The sequence below is a fragment of the Podarcis pityusensis genome, assembly GCF_964106645.2.
Source record: "Podarcis pityusensis genome assembly, chromosome: 1".
NCBI lineage: Eukaryota > Metazoa > Chordata > Lepidosauria > Squamata > Lacertidae > Podarcis > Podarcis pityusensis.
Window position 1 is genome coordinate 31,545,156 of NC_138028.1, and position 24,440 is coordinate 31,569,595.

Genomic DNA, 24,440 nt, shown 5'->3' on the forward strand with positions numbered 1-24,440 from the left:
AGACCTGTCAGCAGCCTTCGACATGGTCGATCACGAACTCCTGGACCACCGCCTTGCCGACGTGGGGATCCAGGGCACAGTCCTTCAATGGCTGCGCTCGTTTCTCTCTGGTCGGGGACAGAGGGTGGCGCTTGGGGGGGAACTGTCATCCCGCCACTCCTTGGTGTGTGGAGTGCCCCAGGGTGCGATACTCTCCCCGATGCTTTTTAACATCTTTATGCACCCCCTCGCCCAGCTTGTCCGGAGTTTTGGGCTGGGCTGCCATCAGTATGCTGATGACACCCAACTCTATCTGTTGATGGATGGCCATCCTGACTCGGCCCCAGACACACTGATCAGATGCTTGGAAGCTGTGGCTGGATGGTTACGTGGGAGCCGGTTGAAGTTAAATCCTTCGAAGACAGAGGTCCTCTGGCTGGGACGGGACGATATGGGATTGAGGGGGCAACTCCCATCTCTTGCGGGGGTGCAATTAGTGCCAGCACCGTCCGTTAAGAGTTTGGGTGTAATCTTCGATACCTCCCTCTCCATGGAGGCGCAGATTGCAGCTATAACAAAGGCGGCATTTTTTCATCTCCGCCAAGCTAAGCAGTTGGCTCCTTACCTCTCTCGCCCTGACCTAGCCACTGTGATCCACGCGACGGTCACCTCCAGACTGGATTATTGTAACTCGCTCTACGTGGGGCTGCCCCTGAGACTGACCCAGAAACTCCAGCGGGTGCAGAATGCCGCAGCGAGACTCCTTACGGGGTCTTCGCTGCGGGATCACATTCATCCGGTGCTATACCAGCTGCACTGGCTCCCGGTGGAGTACAGGATCAGGTTTAAGGTGCTGGTTTTAACCTTCAAAGCCCTATACGGCCTAGGACCCTCGTATCTACGGGACCGCCTCTCCTGGTATGCCCCACAGAGGAACTTACGGTCTTCAAATAAAAACATCTTGAAGGTCCCAGGCCTCAGAGAGGTTAGGCTGGCCTCAACTAGAGCCAGGGCTTTTTCGGCTGCGGCTCCATCCTGGTGGAACGCTCTGTCACAAGAGACAAGGGCCCTCCAGGACTTGACATCTTTCCGCAGGGCCTGCAAGACAGAGCTGTTCCACCAGGCCTTTGGTCAGGGCGCAGCCTGACTCCCTCCTTTGGCAATCTTTACAATACTTTAGTTTATGGTTGCCATCAATTTTGATTTTAATTAATTCTTTGATGTTTTTATAATGTTGCACTATTTTAGTGTTGTTAGCCGCCCTGAGCCCGGCTTCGGCTGGGGAGGGCGGGATATAAATAAAATTTATTATTATTATTATTATTATTATTCTGCACATACGCGACCGCCAAAACCCGGAAGTTGTGGGTGAACATATCAGACGACACAGCGATTATTCAAACAGCTCTTGTTTATTCACAGGCCAGAACAGAACTGAACTGAAGAGTTCAGCCAGCCTGCTTATATAGAGCTCCACTAGAACGCAACAGTAACCATTTTCTGTAGCTATCCAATCACTGAACGTCATTTCAATCCCTTATCTGCATATGTGGACATGAGTGAAAACTATCTACAGTATCCCCCTGCTGGCCTAGGGTGAGAACTTCAGTACATAACAGTAACCTGTTCCAGTACTTCCGGGTTTCGGTGCATCCGTAACCTGAAAAAACGCAACCTGAAGTGTCTGTAACCCGAGGTATGACTGTAATGTGCTAAGGGGAGTCACAGCCAAATAAAACATTGCAGGAAACGTATGCGGTCCAGGACTGGACCTAAGTTTGAGGGAGTCCTTGGCAAATGCTCCCTGCACTCGGTGGGACATGGTAGGCAGCAACGCTACCATTTTGATTTCTTCCAGGGCCCCTGATGTAGCATTACTCTGGGGCATTGTGGGAAATTAAAGTGGAACTGGTATCCCCCCCCCCACTGGTGGCTCTCATTTGGCTTTGTCATATGGCCCTGAAGTGACACCAGCAATATTGTGTGCAGTTCAAATGGCAACTCGCTGGCCCAACCACCTGGCAAGGCAGGTGTCATGGCTCAGGGCCAGTGTCAGTGCATAGGGAGGTCCTGTTGTGATGCTGGGACCCAGCAGCTACCCAAAATGCCATGTTCTGATGCTAGGCCTGCTTTGTTCACAGTTACACTTCTTCAGAGACACTCATGTTAACCGAGATTAAATTACACGAGGCTGAATGTTGAATACCATCTATCTCAGAAGTCAGCATTTTACACTAGCCCCTTCCTTTGTCCCTACGAATCATGAACGGCTTTCTTATCCGCCGCTTTCCTCCTCACTGTTGCACAGTCTCATCGAGCAGCTTAGTTCCTTTGCACCATCTTCTCCATGTGCTTATTCTCCAAGTAATAATATCTTTCCTTCTTGTTGGAACCTGCCGCCGCTCCTGTTTGTCATATAGGCAGTTCACTGTTTTCTGGCTCGGTTCCATCACCTTCTTGTCAGCAATGGCTCACAGCCCCCCAAGCAGCCACGCTGGGCCCCCTGCAGAGATTAACTGTGACTGTTAAAGCCGATTTCTACGCAGCTACTTCGACATGCAGCTCAGCAAGTCAACCTGGCATTTTGTAGCTAATCATTCATAGCAGTGACTCCATTCTGGCTTCTGTTAGCCCTCAGGCCGCCCTCTTTTATATGCAGCTGCCTGCACTGATGTAAGGCATGCTTGGAGCACTGGAGCAGACATGTAGCCTAGAAGAGAGCGCATCAAAGTGTGCGGCCAGTTCCAAGCATTATCTGCAAACAAGTTCCTCTAATTGAAAGCTTGGCACCCTGAGGGCTCCTGAGGAGTGGCATGTACACGTGCCACATTTTAAATACCTTGGAAGTTGGCTAGGGCAGGATTCTTATGCCCAATTTAGAGTTTACACAGAAACTGTGATTACCTGCCCCTGGCCAAAGCTTTTTCTTGAACTGAAGGTGCTGCAAAAAAATCGAACTGTATATTAGTCCATAGCCTGCCATGTACCCACAAGTGAATATCCCTTACTCTGGCGTGTATCCTAAAATAAGTTAATTTTAGGAAGTTCACAGGTGGAAAGTTTCCTGTCCACAATTCCTCCTCTCTGTACCCTCCTGAAAAAGCCCCCATGGAAAGTCAGGAGTCCCTCCTGAACAATGCAGTGGGACACAGGAGTTCTTTGAGGAGGTGGGAATCTCCCAAATTTTGTCTAGCTTTGGGATAGTCTTCCTTTCCCTCTTACCTTCCCAAGCCCTATCTATCCCCTTGCCCCTGTGGAGAGGCTCTTTGTGGAGCACAGGTTGGTTTGGGGGGCAGGTCAGGTAAAGGAGAGCATTGGAAATTTTTCCTGTGAACTTCTCTAAGTTGTCTTAGGATTCAAGCCTCTGCAATCAAAATATCTTATTTTGTCCAACTTAGAAAGCCAAGTGGTCCAACGTTTGGAACACTGACTTAAAACTGAGAAACCTGGTGGTAACATAGACCTGTGACACTGTTTATAAGTTGAGATACTGTTCCTGCCTTCACATTTTTTGCCATTTCTCTGTCAGGTTTCTTCCTGCAGGAGGTACACGATGGGTCCCTGGTTTAGATGCAGAACCTTTAGTGCAGTTACTGCTACAAGGCAGAGAATAAGCATGAAAAAGTACATTATGACTGGATCATACAGTTTCATTAGTTATCTGAAATAATCAAGATGCCAGTTTTGTTCTTTTTGAAATAATAGTTGTTGTTGTTGTAGTAATAATCATAATCATACCCACAACAACTCAAAGCAACGAAAGGGGTGGAGAATTGCTATCAGAAAGAAAAAGCCACAGGAAGTCTTTTCAGGGTACAAATTAATTCCAGACTGTAGGAGATGAGTTTATTTGTTTATTGCTTATAAATGTATTATGTATTAAATTTGTATACCGCCCTTCATCCATGGATCTCAGGGCAGTTCACAACATACCGTAAATTTACAATGATACATAATAAAAATAAGGACAAAAACAAACCAATAATTCCCCCCTCCCACAACACATTTAAAAGGGCATCTGATGTCAATCAGCCAAAGGCCTGGGTGAAGAGGAATGTTTTCACCTGGCGCCTATAGGTGTAGAATGAAGGCGCCTGCCAAACCTCCATTTGTATTTGGGAGCAATGGTGTTGCTCTTTTGTTTATCTACTGATGCAGCGTATGAAATATATGGAAATGAAATCTTTTCCACAGCTTAAAAGCCAGCACAATTGACTACCTATCCAGTGAATTATCTTTTCTTCATTTTTGTTCATCTTTTATGAATGCCTTTGTGGAGCTCATGCCATGTGTTGCTATGACCACAGGAGTCTCAAGTTTAAGACTCTGAATGGTGTACTTTCTCCCGTGTTTCTAGGCTTCTAATTGCCTCTAATCTCCCAATAAAATGACAAATCTTTCCCCTTCTCTCAGCTTGGGATCGTTGTTTGCTTGTAGACATAACAGAGACTGACATGGCACTGAATGGACACTAGGGAAATAGGTTACTGTCCCGGCAGTAGGTGGAGGCCCTGGCTTTAGCCACCTGCAGAGTGCTGGTGCTTAAAACAAAGCCTACTGTTTGCAGATCTGGCAGTAAAGTAAGGCTTACAGGTTACATCATTTTAACCTTCAGCCAAGTCTTCAGGCAGGGCTGATATCCCACTTTCCCCCAAGGAAGGATCTCTCAGATGCCTGTTAGTCTAAGCCACATTTCCTCTTTCTGGAGAGAATTATAAACACACACACACACAGTTGAGAAGTCCTAATCCTTTCTGGCTGCCTCTACAGATGCAGTCACTGGCTGTGCTTAGTCAGAACATCTGACCTGTTTGCTTGAAGTGACTTTGTTCTCCTTCCTTATATCACATCCAAGTCCAGGAATCCAGAGCCGCAGGATCAGACAATTTGGAATGAAGGGAATGAGAAGGTCAGCTGCAATTCTCCTTCAAACCTGGCTTTTGGTTTTAATGACTTCACTCTTTTTGGACCACCATTGACTAAATGGTGACTTCATACGTATGGAAGGAGATGCTTGAATGGTGTTTGAATGGTGGTCTAGATTATAGGTGTCTAATTTGTGGTATAGATCAGTGTCACAAATCGTGCAAGCAGCAGTGGTTTGTGGCACTTCTGGATGGGAGTAGGAGAATCAGGCCTCTCTAGCACTGTCTAGCACCTCGGAGGTTTTTTTTTTACTAGAAGCAAAACCAATTCAAAGCATGGGGTGGCAAGCACACTGTGGTGTATATTACACTGGCACCATCTCCTACTGTGAGCATGATTTGTAGCATGCTTGCATACCCTCCAACATTTCTCCAATGAAAATAGGGGCATCCCTCTTAATGAGGGTGAGAGAGGAGAGCGTTAAAATATGGTCTGAAGCTCAACATCAAAAAAACGAAGATCATGGCCACTGGTCCCATCACCTCCTGGCAAATAGAAGGGGAAGAAATGGAGGCAGCGAGAGATTTTACTTTCTTGGGCTCCATGATCACTGCAGATGGTGACAGCAGACATGAAATTAAAAGATGCCTGCTTCTTCAGAGAAAAGCAATGACAAACCTAGACAGCATCTTAAAAAGCAGAGACATCACCTTGCCGACAAAGGTCCATATAGTTAAAGCCATGGTTTTCCCAGTAGTGATGTATGGAAGTGAGAGCTGGACCATAAAGAAGGCTGATCACCGAAGAATTGATGCTTTTGAATTATGGTGCTGGAGGAGACTCTTGAGAGTCCCATGGACTGCAAGAAGATCAAACCTATCCATTTTCAAGGAAATCAGCCCTGAGTGCTCACTGGAAGGACAGATCGTGAAGCTGAGGCTCCAATACTTTGGCCACCTCATGAGAAGAGAAGACTCCCTGGAAAAGACCCTGATGTTGGGAAAGATGGAGGGCACAAGGAGAAGTGGACGACCTAGGACAAGATGGTTGGACAGTGTTCTCGAAGCTACCAACATCAGTTTGACCAAACTGCAGGAGGCAGTGGAAGACAGGAGTGCCTGGCGTGCTCTGGTCCATGGGGTCATGAAGAGTCGGACACGACTAAATAACAACAACAACAGCAATGAAAAGTGGGACATTATAAGATGAAATCAGAAACTGGGATGACTTCTGTAAATCTGGGACTGTCCCTGTCCCTGGAAAACGGGGACACTTGGAGGGTCTGCAAAAAGAGAGAGAGAAAATTATTTGCTCAGTAACTTTGGGCAAAACTAAAAAAGTTCAACAACCTTTCTGTCCAGATTTTCACTTTCCATCCCCTCCCCTCCCTGCACTCAAATATTATTTTCAGGATGTAGAGATCAAAACTACGCAGTGAGACTTGCTTCTCACTGAATAAGCAAGCATGATTGTGCTGTGCATTAATAATCCCACCTTTACTCCTGCATCTGTCCTACATTTCCTTTTAAAAAAACCAAATCACTTCAGTTCACTTGAAAAACATGGTGCTGGAGTTTTTCTGGACTTTATTGGCTTACTTATACTCGCCTATAAAAAAAAGGTTTTGAGAGGTTTAATTGTGCATGTTGCCAGCTATTTTTATATATATATAAAAAAAACCCATAGACCTATTTTAAGCAACTATTTAAAATTGACTACAGTGAGTCAGGAAACCATGTGTAGCCAAGACTGTGAGAACCTTGTAAAAAAGCAGGGGGAAGGTAATAAATGAGCCCTGGGCTGTTACTCCAGCACCTAATCAGGAGCCTGTGTCATTCCTTCCACTTTCATTTCCCTTATCACGTGCCACCAGGACGAAAAAAAGCCCCACATAAGCAGAGTGCTTTGGAAAGGCAGTCACAGGTGCCGTTACTGCAGAGTTTTGGCAACACCTGACATTAACAGTAGTTGGAAACTGGCAGTGTGGACTTTTCAAAATAGCCATTTAAGCCGATGGACTCTTCCTGCAGGGCTTGGGCAAGTCTTAGGCTGCATATGCCCTATACTGTATATTTAAACCCTGCACACACTTCCTCTAAAATCCTGAAAACTGTTGCTTATCCTTTGCATAGCTACAATTCCAAGCATGCTTAACAAACCCCAGTTCCCAATATTTTTGGGGGGCGGGGCGGTATTGCCTTTGAAATGTGCTCTAAATGTATTAAGTGTATATACAACCGTAGAACCCAAACTTCTTCAGCTGCATATTGTCATGAACAATGTGGTGAGGAGGAATTTGCCTTTTTCTGGTCTGGGATTTTACCCCAGATTCAATATAAATTGTCATTTAGTAGAAGTAATTATTTAAAAAAACACTGCAGTTTAGCTTGCTGGTTAATGTTCCTGATTCTCCTGGGAGTGGACAGAGCTGACTCCAGCACGAGGCAATGTGAAAAGGTCAGCCTATACCAGAATAGGCACAATTTCCCTTCCTCTAGCCTCTAGGGGCATATTTAACTTTTTGCTTAATTTGTGAAAGTGTCTCAATCTAGCACCGATGCTGGAAAGTTCACAACCGCTTTTACAGGGCCAGTTTGCTTTGGAAGAGATAGCATTGGGCACTTAGGATAGCTTTAACATAATTACTTGCACAGAGTAAGCAGGTATTCAGAGACCATACCAATAAGCACATAGCAAGAACTAGATTCACAATCTCATCAGTCCAAATGCTCCCCAAATAGCTCACCAGGCTGTTTGCACACTCTCCCAGAGCAGGCAAAACTTATTTCCATTTTCCCACCTTGGCAGGTGGGTGTGGCTCACATTCCAGGTACTTTGAACAGTTACCGGTAATTGCCTATTTTGTCCAAACAGCTTGAGTGGCAAACCATGATTCAAAATAATACTGTTGGTAAGGGTACAGAGGGCACCCTTTATTAATGTATATTGCAGTGCAGTTTTAAGTCTATTGTACTAATCACCGAGAGCAGGAATCACTAGGATTTGTAATAACTTGGTTTGGTTTTTTTAAATATCTAACTGTGCGATTCAATTAAAAGTAAGAGTGAGGGGGGCATTGCCAAATGCACATTTATGCTTAAATTTGGGGTGTTCCAGTATCCTGAAGTCCGCCCCAGAACTAAACCTCCTGTTTTATGTGCCCTGGTGAGAGCCGGTGTGGTGTAGTGGTTAAGAGCGGTAGACTCGTAATCTGGTGAACCGGGTTCGGGTCCCCGCTCCTCCACATGCAGCTGCTGGGTGACCTTGGGCTAGTCACACTTCTTTGAAATCTCTCAGCCCCACTCACCTCACAGAGTCTCTTGTTGTGTATTGAGTCAAAGGATTTTATATCTGTATTATTATTGTCTATATTTGCATTAGGGTAAAGTAACTGCCTTTTGGTTCCAGAGGGTACAGCTACTATTGGTTCATTTAAGCTGCTGTATTTGGATCCTCTGTCTGGGACTGTGATTGCGTGATATTGTTCCCTCCAAAATGTATCCTTTCTTGCTAGTTCCCTGTCCCTATAAATGTAGCTTTCCTCTCCCCAGTCTGGAGTCTTGTTGCTTTAATAAAGAAGTGTTACTAGAGACTGTCTCCAGCATGTTATATCAGGAGAACTGAAATCACAAACCCCACGTCACAACAACTGGCGACGAGGATGGGATCCGGAATGCTGAGGAGCGGTTAAACACAGCCCTGCCTCAGAGTCCAGATTGCAGCTAAGAACAAGACTCACTGGCCAGCTGAGAAGACGACCCTGCCACAGGACAATGGAGAGTCCAAGGGTATTGGAGCCCTTCCAGCCATCAGAGCCCGACACGTGGGAAGACTACGTCGAGCGCTTCGAGTTCTTCGCAGAGGCTCAAGGGATCACCGATGCCAGCAAAAGAAGGGCCACATTCCTGAGCTACTGTGGGCCTGAGACCTTCAAGCTGGCCAAGGCATTGCTTGCTCCAGCGAAGCTAAGTGAGACATCTCTCAAAGATATTCTTGCCTGCCTAACAAGCCACTTGGCGCCTACTGAGACCAAGATGGCTCGGCGGATGGAGTTTCATAAGAGGCAGCAGCATGCTGGGGAGTCTGTATCTGCATTTCTGGCTGAACTGCGGAAGCTCGCTCAGCACTGCGACTTCCAAAATCTGGGAGAGACTCTCCTGGATCGGTTTATCGGTGGTCTGAGCAGCAAGAAGGCCAGAAGACGCATCGTGGCTAAAGAAGAGGTTACCCTTGCTTCAGCCTTGAAGGAGGCCACCGCCACGGAGAATTATGAAAGAGAGGAGCTTGATGCCAGTCGCAAGGCCCCTAAGCCACAGATAGAAGTTGCGCATGCCATGGACGAGCTAGAGGCTACTCCGAGCCAGAGCCCAGTCCGTGGGGTCGAGTCAGTGAGTCAGGCCTGCACAGTGCACAAAGATCACCGAGGCAGGTGCCCAGGTTGTGGCGGAAACCATGAGCGGAAGAGTTGTCATTTCCGGGATGCTATGTGCCGGACGTGCGGGAAGACTGGTCACATCGCCAGGGTCTGTAGATCGGCGGCGTTGGGAGCGACAGGAGCACCTAGACCGGAGCATCGCAGACCGCCCGCAGCAACCCATTTTCTAAAGGACTGCCACTACGTTACGGAGATCAACGGGAGGGTCGTGCAGTTCCCAGCACAAGGCAAGGCACACGTCAAGGTGAAGATTGAGGGTCAGCAGTGCGACATGGAGGTGGACTCCGGATCTGGATTCACTATCGTGTCGGACCAGACCGCGAGGACATTCTTCCCCAGGGGTAAGTTGCCCCCTCTGGAACCCTTCCCGGCAACCTTGCAGTCATACTCAGCGGGCCGCATCCATGTTATGGGAATGTGTGCCGTGAGAGTACAGTTCCGGGACAAACAGGCTGTACTCAAACTGGTGATTGTGAAGGGCAGTCGCCCCAGTCTCCTGGGCACTGACTGGTTCCCCGCCCTGGGACTGAGTATATCAGGGCTTAATTCAATCCAAACCTGCCCTGAGATGAGCGAGGCATTATGCAAAGAATTTGCTGGTCTCTTTAATGGAAAACTGGGTTGTTATAAAGGGCCCCCAGTTGACTTCGAGTTGGACCCTGGGGTGGCCCCAATCCGACTCAAACCAAGGCGAGTGCCATTTGCACTGCAACCCAAGATCGAAGCAGAGCTGGATAAATTGGTCAAGCAGGGAGTTCTCTCACCCGTGGACTCTGCTAAGTGGGAGACTCCAATCGTCACGCCCCTTAAAGCAAATGGGGAAGTCAGGATCTGTGCAGATTACAAATGTACTATCAATAAGGCACTCAGGGGAAACTCATACCCCATTCCAGTCGTATCACATCTGTTGGCTAAACTGGCTGGGGGCAAGGTGTTCGCCAAAATTGACCTGGCACAAGCTTACCAACAGCTGCCAGTAACCCCACAATCAGCGGAAGCACAGACTATTGTCACACATAAAGGGGCGTTCAGAGTTAACAGATTACAATTTGGAGTTTGTGTGGCCCCAGGGATTTTTCAAGGGCTCATGGAACACCTGTTAAGAGGTCTGCCGGGGGTCTTGCCATTTTTTGATGACGTTTTGATTGCTGGAAAAGACCCACAGGAACTGGTTGTGCGTGTTCGTGCAGTGTTGCTCAAGTTCAAGGAGGTGGGGTTGCAACTGAAAAAGGAAAAATGCAGTTTTGGGGTGCCAACTGTGGATTTCTTGGGGTTTAAAATTGATGCATCAGGCATCCACCCCACAGATGCTAAGATTAAGGCCATCATCGAGGCGCCACGACCACAGAACAAGACGGAGTTGCAGTCATTCCTGGGACTTATTAACTTTTATCATTCGTTCTTACCCCAGAAAGCTTCGGTAGCTGAACCATTACATAGACTGTTGCAGAAAAAGACTGTGTGGTGATGGGGGCAGGGGCAGCAGAAGGCTTTTGACTCCTTGCGAGGAATGCTGAGTAGCAGGAGTGTCCTTGCTCATTATGACGAGTCAAAGCCTCTGGTCCTGGCATGTGATGCCTCTCAATACGGCCTGGGGGCGGTGCTAAGTCATAGGGAACCGGATGGGTCGGAAAAGCCCATCTCTTTCGATTCCCGTACGTTGTCGCCCACGGAGCGCAACTATGCTCAAATTGACAAAGAGGTGCTTGCAATTGTGGCAGGAATCAAAAAGTTCCATGATTATGTGTACGGTCGCCATTTCTACATTGAAACGGACCACAAGCCACTGTTAGGGTTGTTCAACCCGAACAAACAAACGCCACAAATTCTCTCCCCCAGAATGTTACGTTGGTCTATATTCCTGAACGGGTTCCAGTACACCTTGACCCATGTGCCGGGGAAACGGTTGTGCCACGCGGATGCGCTGAGTCGATTGCCCCTTCCTGGCGGGAGCACTGAGGATCCTGCTCCAGCGGAGCACATAATGATGCTGGAAACACTCCCGGGGGCTCCTGTAACGGCTACTGATCTAGCTGAGAAAACGAGGAAAGATGCTGTTCTCTCCCGTGTGCTCACTTGGGTGGGGAGGGGGTGGCCAGGTGGTCCGCATGAAGACAAATTCAGGCCTTATGCGACTAGGCAGCACGAGTTGTCCATGCATAAGGGTTGTCTCCTGTGGGGAGATAGGGTGATCATCCCAGCACCACTGAGAAACAGGGTTCTTGAGACGCTTCACATGGGACACCCGGGAATGGTCAGGATGAAGTCGCTAGCCCGATGTTATGTGTGGTGGCCTGGAATGGACCAGAACATAGAACAATGGGTACGAACATGCAAGGCATGCCAAGAGGTGCGGCCAGAAGTGGCCAGAGCACCAGTCCACTGGTGGGAGCAGTCCAGATCTCCCTGGAGCCGGCTGCACTTAGATTTTGCTGGGCCATTCCAAGGAAAGGTCTTTTTGGTTATCGTTGATGCATATTCCAAATGGTTAGAAGTGGCGATGGTCCCTAGCATGGCATCAGCTGCCGTCATCAAGGTGTTGAGGCAGCTGTTTGCAACCCACGGGTTACCTGAGACCATTGTATCAGATAATGGGGCAGCTTTTGTATCCCAAGAATTCAGGGCATTCTTGGCTGATAACTTCATAAGAGGGGTCACATCCGCGCCCTTTCACCCATCCTCCAATGGGCAGGCTGAGCGCATGGTAAGAACAGCCAAAGAATCCATTGCGCGCTTAATGGAGGGTAACTGGTCAGCTCGCATCGTGCAAATGTTATTTTTGCAGCATGCGACGCCGTGTACCGCAATGGGCAAGTCGCCAGCTGAGCTGCTCTTGGGTAGGAGACTGGTAACGGTGCTGGATTATGTCCACCCGGATAAAATGCCAAACCATAATTCAAGAGCAACCCCCCAGGCTGAGACTGACACAACAAGGTATCTCGTCCCTGAAGATCTGGTCTGGGTGAGGAACTATTCACGAGGTTCGCGGTGGGTGGCTGGTGTGGTCACCCGGGCTAGTGGACCTGTGTCCTGTTATGTGACCTTGGAAAATGGGCAAGTGTGGAAGAGACATATAGATCAGCTGAGGCGCCGGACGCTCAGCAGGGAGGAGCCAGGTAATTCATCCCTGGCTAACGACGCAGAGCTGCAAGACCAGAGTGAAAATGGCCCAGAGGTGCAATCACCAGGGGCTTTAACAAATGAACCAGGGTCTGCTAGTCCTCACGATGACGAGGTACAGATAGGGGACCCTGAGATGTCGGGGACTCCATCTGTTCCTGACGAAACCCCTAGAGCAGCCCCTCTACCACAGGTAACACCCAATCCAGAACCTGCAACACCTGTTGTCAGGAGATCAAGTAGAAGTTGTAGGCCCCCACAGTACCTGAGAGATTACGTCTGCTGTGCTCACTAGGGGGGAAGGGGTGTTGTGTATTGAGTCAAAGGATTTTATATCTGTATTATTATTGTCTGTATTTGCATTAGGGTAAAGTAACTGCCTTTTGGTTCCAGAGGGTACAGCTACTATTGGTTCATTTAAGCTGCTGTATTTGGATCCTCTGTCTTATTGGTTCCCTCCAAAAGGCAGGACTGTGATTGCCTGATATTGTTCCCTCCAAAATGTATCCTTTCTTGCTAGTTCCCTGTCCCTATAAATGTAGCTTTCCTCTCCCCAGTCTGGAGTCTTGTTGCTTTAATAAAGAAGTGTTACTAGAGACTGTCTCCAGCATGTTATATCAGGAGAACTGAAATCACAAACCCCACGTCACAACACTCTGTTGTGGGGGAGGAAGGGAATGGAGATTGTTAGCCGATTTGAGACTCCTTCGGGTAGTGATAAAGCGGGATATCAAATCCAAACTCCCTTTGTCAGTTTTCATGGCAATGAATGGTTTTATACTCCACAAAAAAAGTGATATTCTTATTTGTAAGACAAACGGGCACTGTATGTCACTCTTCCAAATTACAAGTCCTTACATATCATGGCCACAAATAACCTGTACATGGCCAACTCTTTGCATGTCAGTTCTCCAGACAGAAAGAGAGGATGTCAAGCTGTCTCCTTTAAAAGAGAAACTTGTTTGACTAAGATTAAAAATGGTACTGCTTGAACATGATTTCTTAGGTCAGAGATGGCCCTCCATATCTTTTTTGGACTCCAACTCCCATCAGCCTCAGTCAGTGTGATCAGTGGTCAGGGACGCTGGGAACTGTAGTCCAGCAACATCTGGAGAGCTGAAAGCTCACTATCCCTGCCTCATGTAATGAAAATGTAATGGCAACATCTAAAAGTAAGCATCAAACAGTATAATAATAATCTGAAATTCACTGTGGGGGGTTGTGAGGAGAAGTAAAATCCTACTTTCACGTGTGGCATTGGTCTGGTGGTGATGTTGGGATTTGCACCCCTCTTCTTGAAAGTATTACTGTGTGTGCATAGATTTTTGTAAACTTCAGGCTGCCTGCTGTCCTTTACAGTAGGGATGGGGAACCAATCGCCCTTGAAATGTTGTAGGACTATTGCTCTTATGACTATTGGCCACACTGAGTGGGGCAAATGGGAGTTGGGAGTCCAATAATACAGTGGTACCTCGGGTTAAGAACTTAATTCATTCTGGAGGTCCGTTCTTAACCTGAAACTGTTCTTAACCTGAAGCACCACTTTAGCTAATGGGGCCTCCCGCTTCTGCCGCGCCGCTGCTGCGCGATTTCTGTTCTCATCCATAAGCAAAGTTCTTAACCCAAGGTAGTATTTCTGGGTTAGCGGAGTCTGTAACCTGAAGCGTATGCAACCTGAAGCGTCTTTAACCCAAGGTACCACTGTATCTGGAAGGCTGAAGATTCCTCATTACTGATTTACAGAATTATGAGTGTCTTAACTCCCTGCCCCTGCCTTGCAAATCTGCATAGGATAATACTGCAAATTGCCCTTCCCTGTGTTTTAATTTTGCACTTGACCGGGGTATTTTTGGTCAATCAATTAAGTCAGTTTGCATACTGATGAGGCAGGTGCCATTTCCCCCACTGCAGTAAAGTGCCTGTGTGTAGGGAGCAAGGGACATGCTCCTGCAAACCACAGTCATAGAATCATAGATTTGTAGAGTTGGAAGGGGCCACGAGGGTCATCTTGTCCAACCATATGCATTCCAGGATTTTTTCACTCAACATGGGGCTTGAACCTTTGATCCTGGGATTAAGAGTGTCATGCTCTTCCAGCTGAGCTATCCAGCCTCATGGATATTATATCCTTTGTCCTTTTGCATATTATCCAGCCATACAGCACCCAGAGACACCGTATTTTTCGCTCTATAACACGCACCCGACCATAACACGCACGTAGTTTTTAGAGGAGGAAAACAAGAAAAAAAATATTCTAAACGAAATAGTGGATATATGATTTTTGTGGTTCATGCTGTGGCCACAGACATGTGATCTGACAGTGAGTTTGGAGTAGCCCAATGCAAAAATCCTGAGGATCCATGTGGATCCATGCTTTGTAACCACGGAGGAGGGAAGGAAGGGGAACCATGGATCCTCTGCTCACGACTGCAGCAGATCCCCCCCGCCACCCGCAGGCATTCGCTCCATAACACGCGGAGACATTTCCCCTTACTTTCTAGGAGGAAAAAAATGAGTGTTATGGTGCAAAAAATACGGTATATTTTTTTAGAATACTGGAGGCCTAATCCATGTTTATCATGGGAAAAGTAATAATTCATTTCTAAAATCACTCATAACCCCAGAGCTTTTGAATTAATATTAAAACCATTTGCCATGGGAAATTGGGAGAAATTCAAATAATATTTCTTTACTTTACAATAAAAATCTTTACAACTTTAAAAGAATATTTAATAAGGATTTAAAACCATATGAAAAGTCCACATTCACAGTCCTCAGAGTCAAATTGTTGAAGGTTCAGAGTTTGACCAGCAGTGAGCCAGGAAGTATAAGAAAGTTTGGGAACTTGTCATACCCCCCCCCCCGAAAATTATGCCTCTCATGATGGTGTCACGTATCCTCTTATCTGCTTATTGCTGTGACACTTAAAGTGCTGCTATAGTGCTGCTATAGAGGAAAAGGATTGAGAATCATACATTTTCCCTTCAGAGATCCCATGACAACCATGTACGAGCATCTTAAACCCTATAAAAAATAAATAAATCCCTAAAATGGGGAAATGACAAAATTCCCATTCAATACTCAAGAATGGCAAGTGTAGGGGAAGCTAATGGAATTGCCTAAGATATCACCAGAAGTTTGTAGAAGAGCCGGAAATTGAATTTTAGTTATTTATTTATTGAATTTATTTACCACCCTATACCCAAAGGTCTTTGGGCAGTTCACAGAACAAAATCAGAATATAAAACCACAAAATATATAATCAGAATAAAAACAACAACCCAATAACCCCCTCCCAAAACCCCCCACATTTTAAAAAGGCATATGATTTATGAGGAAGGTGTTTCAGATCATTAGATGTACCTTCCTGGCTAGAAGGCAAAGTGTTCCAAAGTATTGGAATGCTTGGAAACTCATCATGGGGTCATCAACACTTCCGCTTGTCACATGTCTAGAAAGCACAGTTCCAAATGGCTTTCTGCTTCCCCTGTGCTTTCTAAGTACAGGTCTGAGTGGTTTCCCTATTGCTCCTTTCCTTTCCGAGGGAAAACCCGCTCTTTAGTGCTAAATGTCAACCTGAAGAAAACCCGAATTGCTGTTAGCTCCAATGGAACACTAAAGAGCCGTTTTCTCTTAGGGAAAGCAGCGGGGCAAGAGAAAGTATAACTAAGCCACTGAGGAACTGGCAATACTGGAGTTTCTCCGTGATCCTTTCCCCATACCATTTTCTTTCACAATGATAATTGAGGAGGCCTCCCCCCCCCTTGTGTTGGTAACACGTTCTACAGAATCTGTGAACAAGGCTAAGCTTTTAGAAGGGCTACAACATATCTTAGGAATCTTGGTCAGAAAGCCCAGCTCATTCTCTGAAGTCCCAAATTCTGGTCTCAGGACAAACCTTATGTATACCACAGAATTAAATTGCTTTGAATAGCCATTTACTCTGTTAATGGGAATGTGAGAGAGTTTAAAAGAGAAGGTTATCTCCCCTCATCAAATTACAGTTCCCAACATTCTCTGGGAGCAGCCATGCTTGTTAAACTAGCATCAAACCAACATCTTCTGCTATATATTTTGAAAGTGGTCTTTTCACTACGCATTTGGACACCTCTTAATAGTTCAGAACCATTTTGTTTTAAATGATGGCTCTTGAGATCTAGGAGCTGGTTTCCATCTGTCTGGATACAGTTAGATGCCATTTTGAATCAAGATGCCAGACTGAACCTTTCAAAACTGTACCCATTTTAACCACTGATTTCAAAACTCTGCTGACTTTCCCGGGTTTCTTAGAATTCCTGAACAGCACTGGGTATGAGGCTGCTAGCAGGCTTGCTGTTTAAATAGTTGACTGACAATGGGACCTGGTCAATTAGGGCAAATGGATCAGTGCCCCACCAACCTGAGGGCTCATCCACTCTTACTTTTTGCCAGGTGTGCCAAGACACCTTGTCCCCCTCAATATTTGTTGGGAGGCAGCTGCCTCAGTGTTGAGGGGGCCCATTGTGCATGATGTGTGTATGATGTGCATTGCAGGTTCAGTGGCTGCCTCCTCCAGAGTGCTTGGTCTGCTCTAGACAATGTAACGCTTTCTAGACACAGGTCTGAGCATTAAAGCTCCGTAAAGGTAAAGGTAAAGGTAAAGGGACCCCTGACCATTAGGTCCAGTTGTGGCCGACTCTGGGGTTGCGGCGCTCATCTCGCTTTATTGGCTGAGGGAGCCGGCGTACAGCTTCCAGCTCATGTGGCCAGCATGACTAAGCCGCTTCTGGCGAACCAGAGCATCACACGGAAACACTGTTTACCTTCCCGCCGGAGCGGTATCTATTTATCTACTTGCACTTTGACGTGCTTTCAAACTGCTAGGTTGGCAGGAGCAGGGACCGAGGAATGGAAGCTCATCCTGTTGCGGGGACTCGAACCGCCGACCTTCTGATTGGCATATCCTAGGCTCTGTGGTTTAACCCACAGCGCCACCCGCATCCATATCTCTTTTCTTTTGCGCTAGCCCTTTCCCCAGGAAAACCTGCTCTGTAACACTGAATTGGAACAAACAACGGTTCAGGTTTTCCGTGGATTGCTATTTGCTCCGACTCAGCAGTAAAGAGCGGGTTTTCATGGGGAAAGTACCGGTGGGGTGGGAGAAATGCTCAGAAACTGAGCCTGTGCCTAGAAACGCAGCACAAAAGGAAGTCTGGATGAGGGCTCGGCCTATCCTCAGCCAGCCTCCACCTGCATCCTGTCCTACTTACGATCATTCAGGGAATAGCTCTGCCTCTCATTGACATTGGCTCCACCTCTTGTTGGTCTCCCTGCCTTTTGTCCCACCAGTCCCAATGGGCACCAATCACCATTGTTGACTGATGAGGGCACTGAACAGGAGCACTCTACGCTGCAACACATTGTTGCCGATCCTCCTCATGCTCTTTCATTTCAGCTCTTCTCAAAAATATGTATGGGAAACTGAAAACCAATCTTTCAACTTTAGGGATCCAGTACCTTTAAATGTTGCACAGATGAGGGAATTCTGGCAGGTGAAGCTTTTCCAATCCCTTCAGCACAGCAACCTGGCAAGCTGTACCTGCCAACATTCCCTCATCTATACAACTGGTAAAAGTACAGATGTACTAACGCTGAAATATCAACCATCACTGCATTAATTAAGATATGGCTCATTTTTAGAAAAATGTTTTACAGCCCTTTAAGCAGAGAACATATTTAAAAGAGCCAGCTGCCTCATATCCTCTAGACTAGTAATGTCAATCCTCTCAGTTTTGTTACATTATTAAATTCAGAAATAGAAACAATTGCAGTGAAATCTGTATTAGGGTCCACGGAGCAAATGTACTCTGGTCATCTAAGGGGCAAACTAAAGTGTTCTGAAATATTATTATTCGTTATTTAGGCACAATCATTCTCAGTGGAGCAAACATTTAGGTCCCCTAATCTCAGCCACAAAATTACTTTCAGGTGAGTGAGAGTAATTTCTGTCACTGTTCTTAACAGATAATTCAGAGTTGATGTGGGTATCAATAATAGCTACCTTAAGAGGTTATTTGTTGCCACTTAACTAATCCCCTCACTAAGATCCTATTATTTCTAACCTCTGTGAAAGCTGTGCTATTACTTTTGCCTAATTCAGTTCAATAGTTGGAGCTATGCATAGGCTCTGGAAGCTGTGCCTGATGTTCAAACTTCTACAATTTATTTTTATTAAGAGCTGCTTCACAACCTGGCTACATTGGAGTTTGTTGAGGTAAACTGTGAAGGAGAGACAAGTCTCCAAATGACAGGAACACATGACAGGAACACTGTGAACACATGACAGGAAGACGTAACCAGTTATTATGTCATGGGTGCTCCTATGTTTGGGTGGTAACAGCAGGGGACTGCTTAATCCTCAAAGAATAAGGATTATTCTACCTCATTTTTTAAAAAAAGCTTAATTATTAGAACATTTTTTTCCATTGCAAAAGAGCAATTCTCAGGTTGTTTAAGCAGGAGCCATGGAATTTTGTCACTTGCCACAAATGACATCACTTGTCACAAATGTTGTCACAGGTGCAATCTCTCCACGCCTCAACGCTCCTGCTAGCAAAACCTACTTAGTTGAATTCTGCCTGTGTTTGTGGCAAACCTTGGACTTGCCCACACTTCTGCTTGTCCTGTGCCTAGAAAGCACAAGTCCAAGCAGTTTTGCCTTTGTCCAACCACTTCCCCCCCAAAACCCGGTCTTTAGTGCTAAATCAGAGCAAACCTCAATCCAGAGAAAACGATATTGACATTTGCTCTGATTCAGCAGTAAACAGTGAGTTTTCCCCGGGGGGGGGGGGAGCAGCAGGGCAAGCGGAAGTGTGGCTGATTCCCTTGTTCCACTGCATATATCAGAGCTTTCATCCTGCAAGATAAACATGCTCATGAGTGTTTGGCCATCGGTTCCAGTTGTTGGAATAGAATACCTGGTCTTTGCCAACAGAGGGCTTACCAGCATTTGGGAATGAGTGCCTTCTTTGTGGGAGGGAGAATCTGTTCCACACTGTTGGGGAAAACAGTGTTAGAGCATTGCAGTTCAGACCAGACAGAACACAGTATTCACGTACTACAAACCAAGGAAGACACGGAAGGCAATCACAGCAATTGTGCTTTCACGTTGGGTGTTTGTGTTTGGAGTCGCTAGGCAGAATACTTTTTAGAGTTCTAGGAAGATAGGTTTTAGCAAAGTTCTCAAGTTGCTATGTGTGTTCTGGAGAAGAGACGTTTTGTGCAAAGTGCTCCCTCTTCATGCAAAATGCTATTTCTCCCTGTTCCTCCTTGTGAGCTCTTAAGTAAGCACTACATGGGCTGAGATCAGAGGAAGGGAGAGACTCATACTAGTTGTCTGGTCATCTGAGTTGTGGTTCCCCTAGGTATGGTTTATATCCTGGGGATGTTATGGTGCAATTAGGTGCTGAGTTACATCATACTCTATGCTCTACTGGTGCAATGTGGGCATGGTGGTCATCAATGCAGCTATTTTAAAATTCCTTCCCCTCCCATTGAAGTCAATAGGAGGGATATCATTTGTCTCAGGTCCAGGGCTAGTTTAAACCTGAGCTGTCAATAGGAGCATCAGGAATATAGTATGCTCCTCCCCTATGGCACCCATTTCTTGCCTATGACTCTACCCTGTTTTGGTTATTCCATCAATCTGTCTGGCCAGGTCGCCTGGTGTATCTCTTGTGGCAGAAGCATTGCCTGAGTTTCAGCTGTTTAGTGGGGCTTCCAGCCAAATCCCGTAGCCTTTCAGATTTGACACAACTTGAATATAGCCTTGTACCCTGAATTTTTCACCCTTGGTAAGGCTTTCTTTTCTTTTCTCCTCTCCATCTAGCTCACCCAGTGTTTGAAAATGGGCAAGTTGAATGCCCACAGGGATATAAAAGGTTGAATCGGACCCACTGCCAAGGTAAGTGTGAAACTTTTTCTCATCCCCTTTCACAGGTACTGTACTGGGTGTTATTCAGCTACTGTGTCACGTCAGCACAAAGGTTTCTGCTTGTGCAGCAGGATCCTAAGAGCATAAGAAGAGTTTGCTGAATTAGGCCAATGGCCCATCTAGTCCAGCATCCTGTATTCACAATGGCCAACCAGATTCCTGTGGGAAACCCTAGGCAGGACATGAGCACAACAGCATTCTGTCCACCTGAGATTCGCAGTAACTGGTATTCAGAGGCATAATGACATTAGAGGTAGGACATAGTCCCCTGGCTTGGACCATAAAGAAGGCTGATCGTCGAAGAATTGATGCTTTTGAATTATGGTGCTGGAGGAGACTCTTGAGAGTCCCATGGACTGCAAGAGGAACAAACCTATCCATTCTTAAGGAAATCAGCCCTGAGTGCTCACTGGAAGGACAGATCGTGAAGCTGAGGCTCCAATACTTTGGCCACCTCATGAGAAGAGAAGACTCCCTGGAAAAGGGAGGTAAAGATGGAGGGCACAAGGAGAAGGGGACGACAGAGGACGAGATGGTTGAATAGTGTTCTCGAAGCTACTAACATGAGTTTGACCAAACTGTGGGAGACAGTGGGAGACAGGAGTGCCTGGCGTGTTCTGGTCCATGGGGTCATGAAGAGTCGGACACGACTAAACGACTAAACAACAACAACATAGTCCCCCGGCTAATAGCCCCATGCCCTCCCCCAAATCTGTGCCAGAGGGTTGAGGGAATCTCTGGAACTGAGTTAGGGGATGCATGGAACAAGAGAATTAGTGCTGTGTTGGTTTCCACTCATTATATGCAAAAATGATCTGTCCCATAATTACTTGCTTAATTACAACCCAAAACCCTACAGCTCTACTTACAAAGAGCAGAAACATCTAGTCACATTATTATGTATTCTAATTGCTCTTTCACCCCTTGAATCTCATCTTCATTCAATTATCAGCAGTGCCAATGTACGAACATTTGCCTTACTTGGTCCTGTGATAAGATAAACACTGCCCTACAACAGATACAGAATCTTCCATTCTGTAGAGAAATATATGCCGATACATATCTTTGCCTTTGATGAGTTTATAATTAATATAACCTCCCAACTGCAGGGTGTGTTCTAGGTAAATGTTTTCTGGTGGTTGTTTTGAAAAAGGATTATGTTTCTTATACCCTAAAGCAATCTTAGCTGTAGCAGTTTTATTTGTGTAGGAGGTGTTGAGAGGAAGGTTTAAAAGTGAAAGTGAACAGGTGTGGGGAAATCTGTTATTAATTTATTTTTTTAATGTACATCCTGCCACATGCTTTGAAAAGCCTCGGGGCAGTTAATGCAACAATTTAAAACAATACCATCTTGTTAGTGCAATAAAATTAGTTAACAATAACTGTAAGCAGGGTAAATAACAGTTATGAAACACTTACGCTTAAGTCTGGAATAAAATTCATGTCTCTCCAAATGCCCACAAGAAAGTTAAGTAACTGATCTCCTAAAATGAAAACTCTGCAGGCCTTGTGAATCTATGTAGGGAAGAAGTTGGGTGAGGAAAGTGTCCCCACAAAAGATGCTGCTGACACCAGATAATGCTGGTACTCTGAACATCTTTTTACATAAGTGTATGAGATGGGTCATACAATTTTATATCCACACCAATGGTTTATATATGGTTCCAAGAGCTGGAATGTGCTCTGTAGAGTAATGGAGGATTAAGGATGGAGGAGAAATTTGATTTGTTTGCACTTTAATACGAAATGACCTAATTTGCCGTTCTCAAAACAATATACAAACTGAAACACAGCTATCCTTCAAAATTTACACTTCTCTGAATTTTACGGTTTAGTTCTCCCACCAAACAATATGTTTAAAATGCATATCATTGCGGTAAATGTGCATACAAATGCTTGCAAAAGTATGTATGTGACCGGATGCACACTGGATGAACGCTGGTTGGTTCTGCTTCGAAGCCATAGCACAGATGGATCCTGGCTTTCAAAATTCCTTTTGCTTTAGGTCAAATGAGGGCTGTATACCTCTTACATTTTTGCTAATGCATCTTAAGATGAAATTGGCATTGGGCTGGGCCTCTCTGGGAATTTTTACTTGTTCTTAGTGCACATTCCAGATGCTGTTCAAAGCGTAAAGCCCAGTGTCTCCTCATAGTGGTGGCAGGAATGTCATCGTTCTTTCTCTATGATCTCCCCCCTTACAATAAGCTGTGAGATTCTACTTGGATGGCGTAATGCAGAGTCTTAGCTTGGATTTGTGCAATTCCATTGATGGATGTTCTCTTGACATGTTTCCTTTAGCATGGAATTCCTCTCATATTGAACTGATTAGCAAATCACCACAATTCTGTGGGTCTCAACCTTTCTGACTCATAGCTGATTTGTAAACCATGATTGCCTGTCCTTACCATTCCACTCTGTTACCATTACTACCACCCCTTTTCTAATTGCCAGGGCTGCATACATTCATTTTGATATGCCCTGCTGCTTTAGAACCTGTGCTCACAAAGGCCACATTAACAAACTCTGAGCTATTGTGGCAGGGAGTTTCTTGGGCCCTAACATTTTTTATTTTTTTTACAGCACAAATATCTAAACTTGTGTTTTATAGAAAGTGGGATTGATTTCCTGGTTGGTGATCTTCAGGCCTCACAAATATAGTGCAGGGGAGGTATAATGTATTTAGGTATTGACACTTTCTGAGAGAGACTTTATAAATAGGTCGCACTCTGTGCATGAGTGGCATACTAAGTTGGCAAGCGCATACTCCCAAACCTGATTATTGACGCAACATGAATGTGGGATTGGAGTGGCTGTTTAACTCCATACTTGAACTGACCATATGCAGCTTTCTTATCAGAGATGTATGGGGGACTACATTGCTTGATGAGTTGGTAATTCCCGGGGGGGGGGCATCCCCAGGGGAGTTGAAGAAGGCAGTAGTGTGCCCGCTCTTAAGAAAACATCATTAGATCCTTCAGATCTATCCAATTACTGCCCGGTTTCGAACCTTTCGTACCAGGGTAAGGTAATTGAGAGCGCGGCTGCCGAACAGCTTGGTAGGTTTCTGGATGAAACATCGGCCTTGGATCCATTCCAGTCTGGCTTTCACCCTGGACATGGGACTGTTAGTTGCCCTAACAGATGATCTCCGTAGGCAGCTGGACTGAGGCACATCTGGGCTGCTAATTCTTCTTGATCTGTCAGCAGCCTTCGACATGATTGACCATGAACTATTGAATCACCACCTTGCAGACATGGGGATTCAGGGCACAATCTTATAATGCCTGCACTCTTTCCTGTCAGGCTGGGGACAGAGGGTGGCGCAAGGGGAGGAGTTGTCGTCGCGGCACCCCTTGGTGTGTGGAGTGCCACAGGGCACAATTCTCTCCCCGATGCTCTTTAACATCTTTATGCGCCCCCTTGCCCAGCTTGTTCGGAGTATCGGGCTGGGTTGTCATCAATATGCTGATGACACCCAACTTTATCTGTTGATGGACAGCCATCCTGATTCAGCCCCAGATACACTGACCAGATGTTTGGAAGCTGTGGCTGGATGGTTGCGTGGGAGCCCGTTGAAGCTAAATCCTTCAAAGACAGGATCCTCTTGTTGGATCAAGACAACATGGGGTTGGGGGGCAAACTCCCATCCCTTGCTGGGGCACAATTAGTGCCAGCACCTTCTGTCAGGAGTCTGGGTGTAACCCTCGACACCTCCCTTTCTATGGAGGCGCAGGTTACAGCTACAGCAAAGGCGGCATTTTTTCACCTCCACCGTGTTAAGCAGTTAGTTCCTTACTTCTCTCGCCCTGATCTAGCCACTGTGATACATGCGATGGTCACCTCCAGGCTTGATTATTGTAATTTGCTCTATGCGGGGCTGCCCATGAAGCTGACCCAGAAACTCCAGCGGGTGCAGAATGCTGTGGCGAGACTGCTTACGGGGTCCTCACCACGGGACCACATCCATCCAGTGCTACATCAGCTGCACTGGCTTCTGGTGGAGTACAGGGTAAGTTTAAGGTGCTGGTTCTAACCTTCAAAGCCCTATATGACCTGGGACCCTCG

At 46.1% G+C, this 24,440-nt stretch overlaps 1 protein-coding gene and 1 long non-coding RNA gene across 2 annotated transcripts in view; one reads left to right on the top strand and one right to left on the bottom strand.

Annotated features, from left to right (window-relative positions):
* Window positions 1-24,440, top strand: part of LTBP2 (latent transforming growth factor beta binding protein 2) — a 148,910-nt gene that overhangs the window by 66,386 nt on the left and 58,084 nt on the right. Inside the window, exon 9 of the mRNA XM_080977541.1 lies at window positions 20,268-20,342. Coding sequence (XP_080833667.1) covers window positions 20,268-20,342 — 75 coding nt within the window. The remainder of the gene's footprint in view (window positions 1-20,267; window positions 20,343-24,440) is intronic.
* Window positions 20,931-24,440, bottom strand: part of LOC308462543 — a 301,862-nt gene continuing 298,352 nt past the window's right edge. The window contains exon 3 of the long non-coding RNA XR_013979202.1: window positions 20,931-21,057. This is a non-coding gene — a long non-coding RNA (uncharacterized lncRNA). The remainder of the gene's footprint in view (window positions 21,058-24,440) is intronic.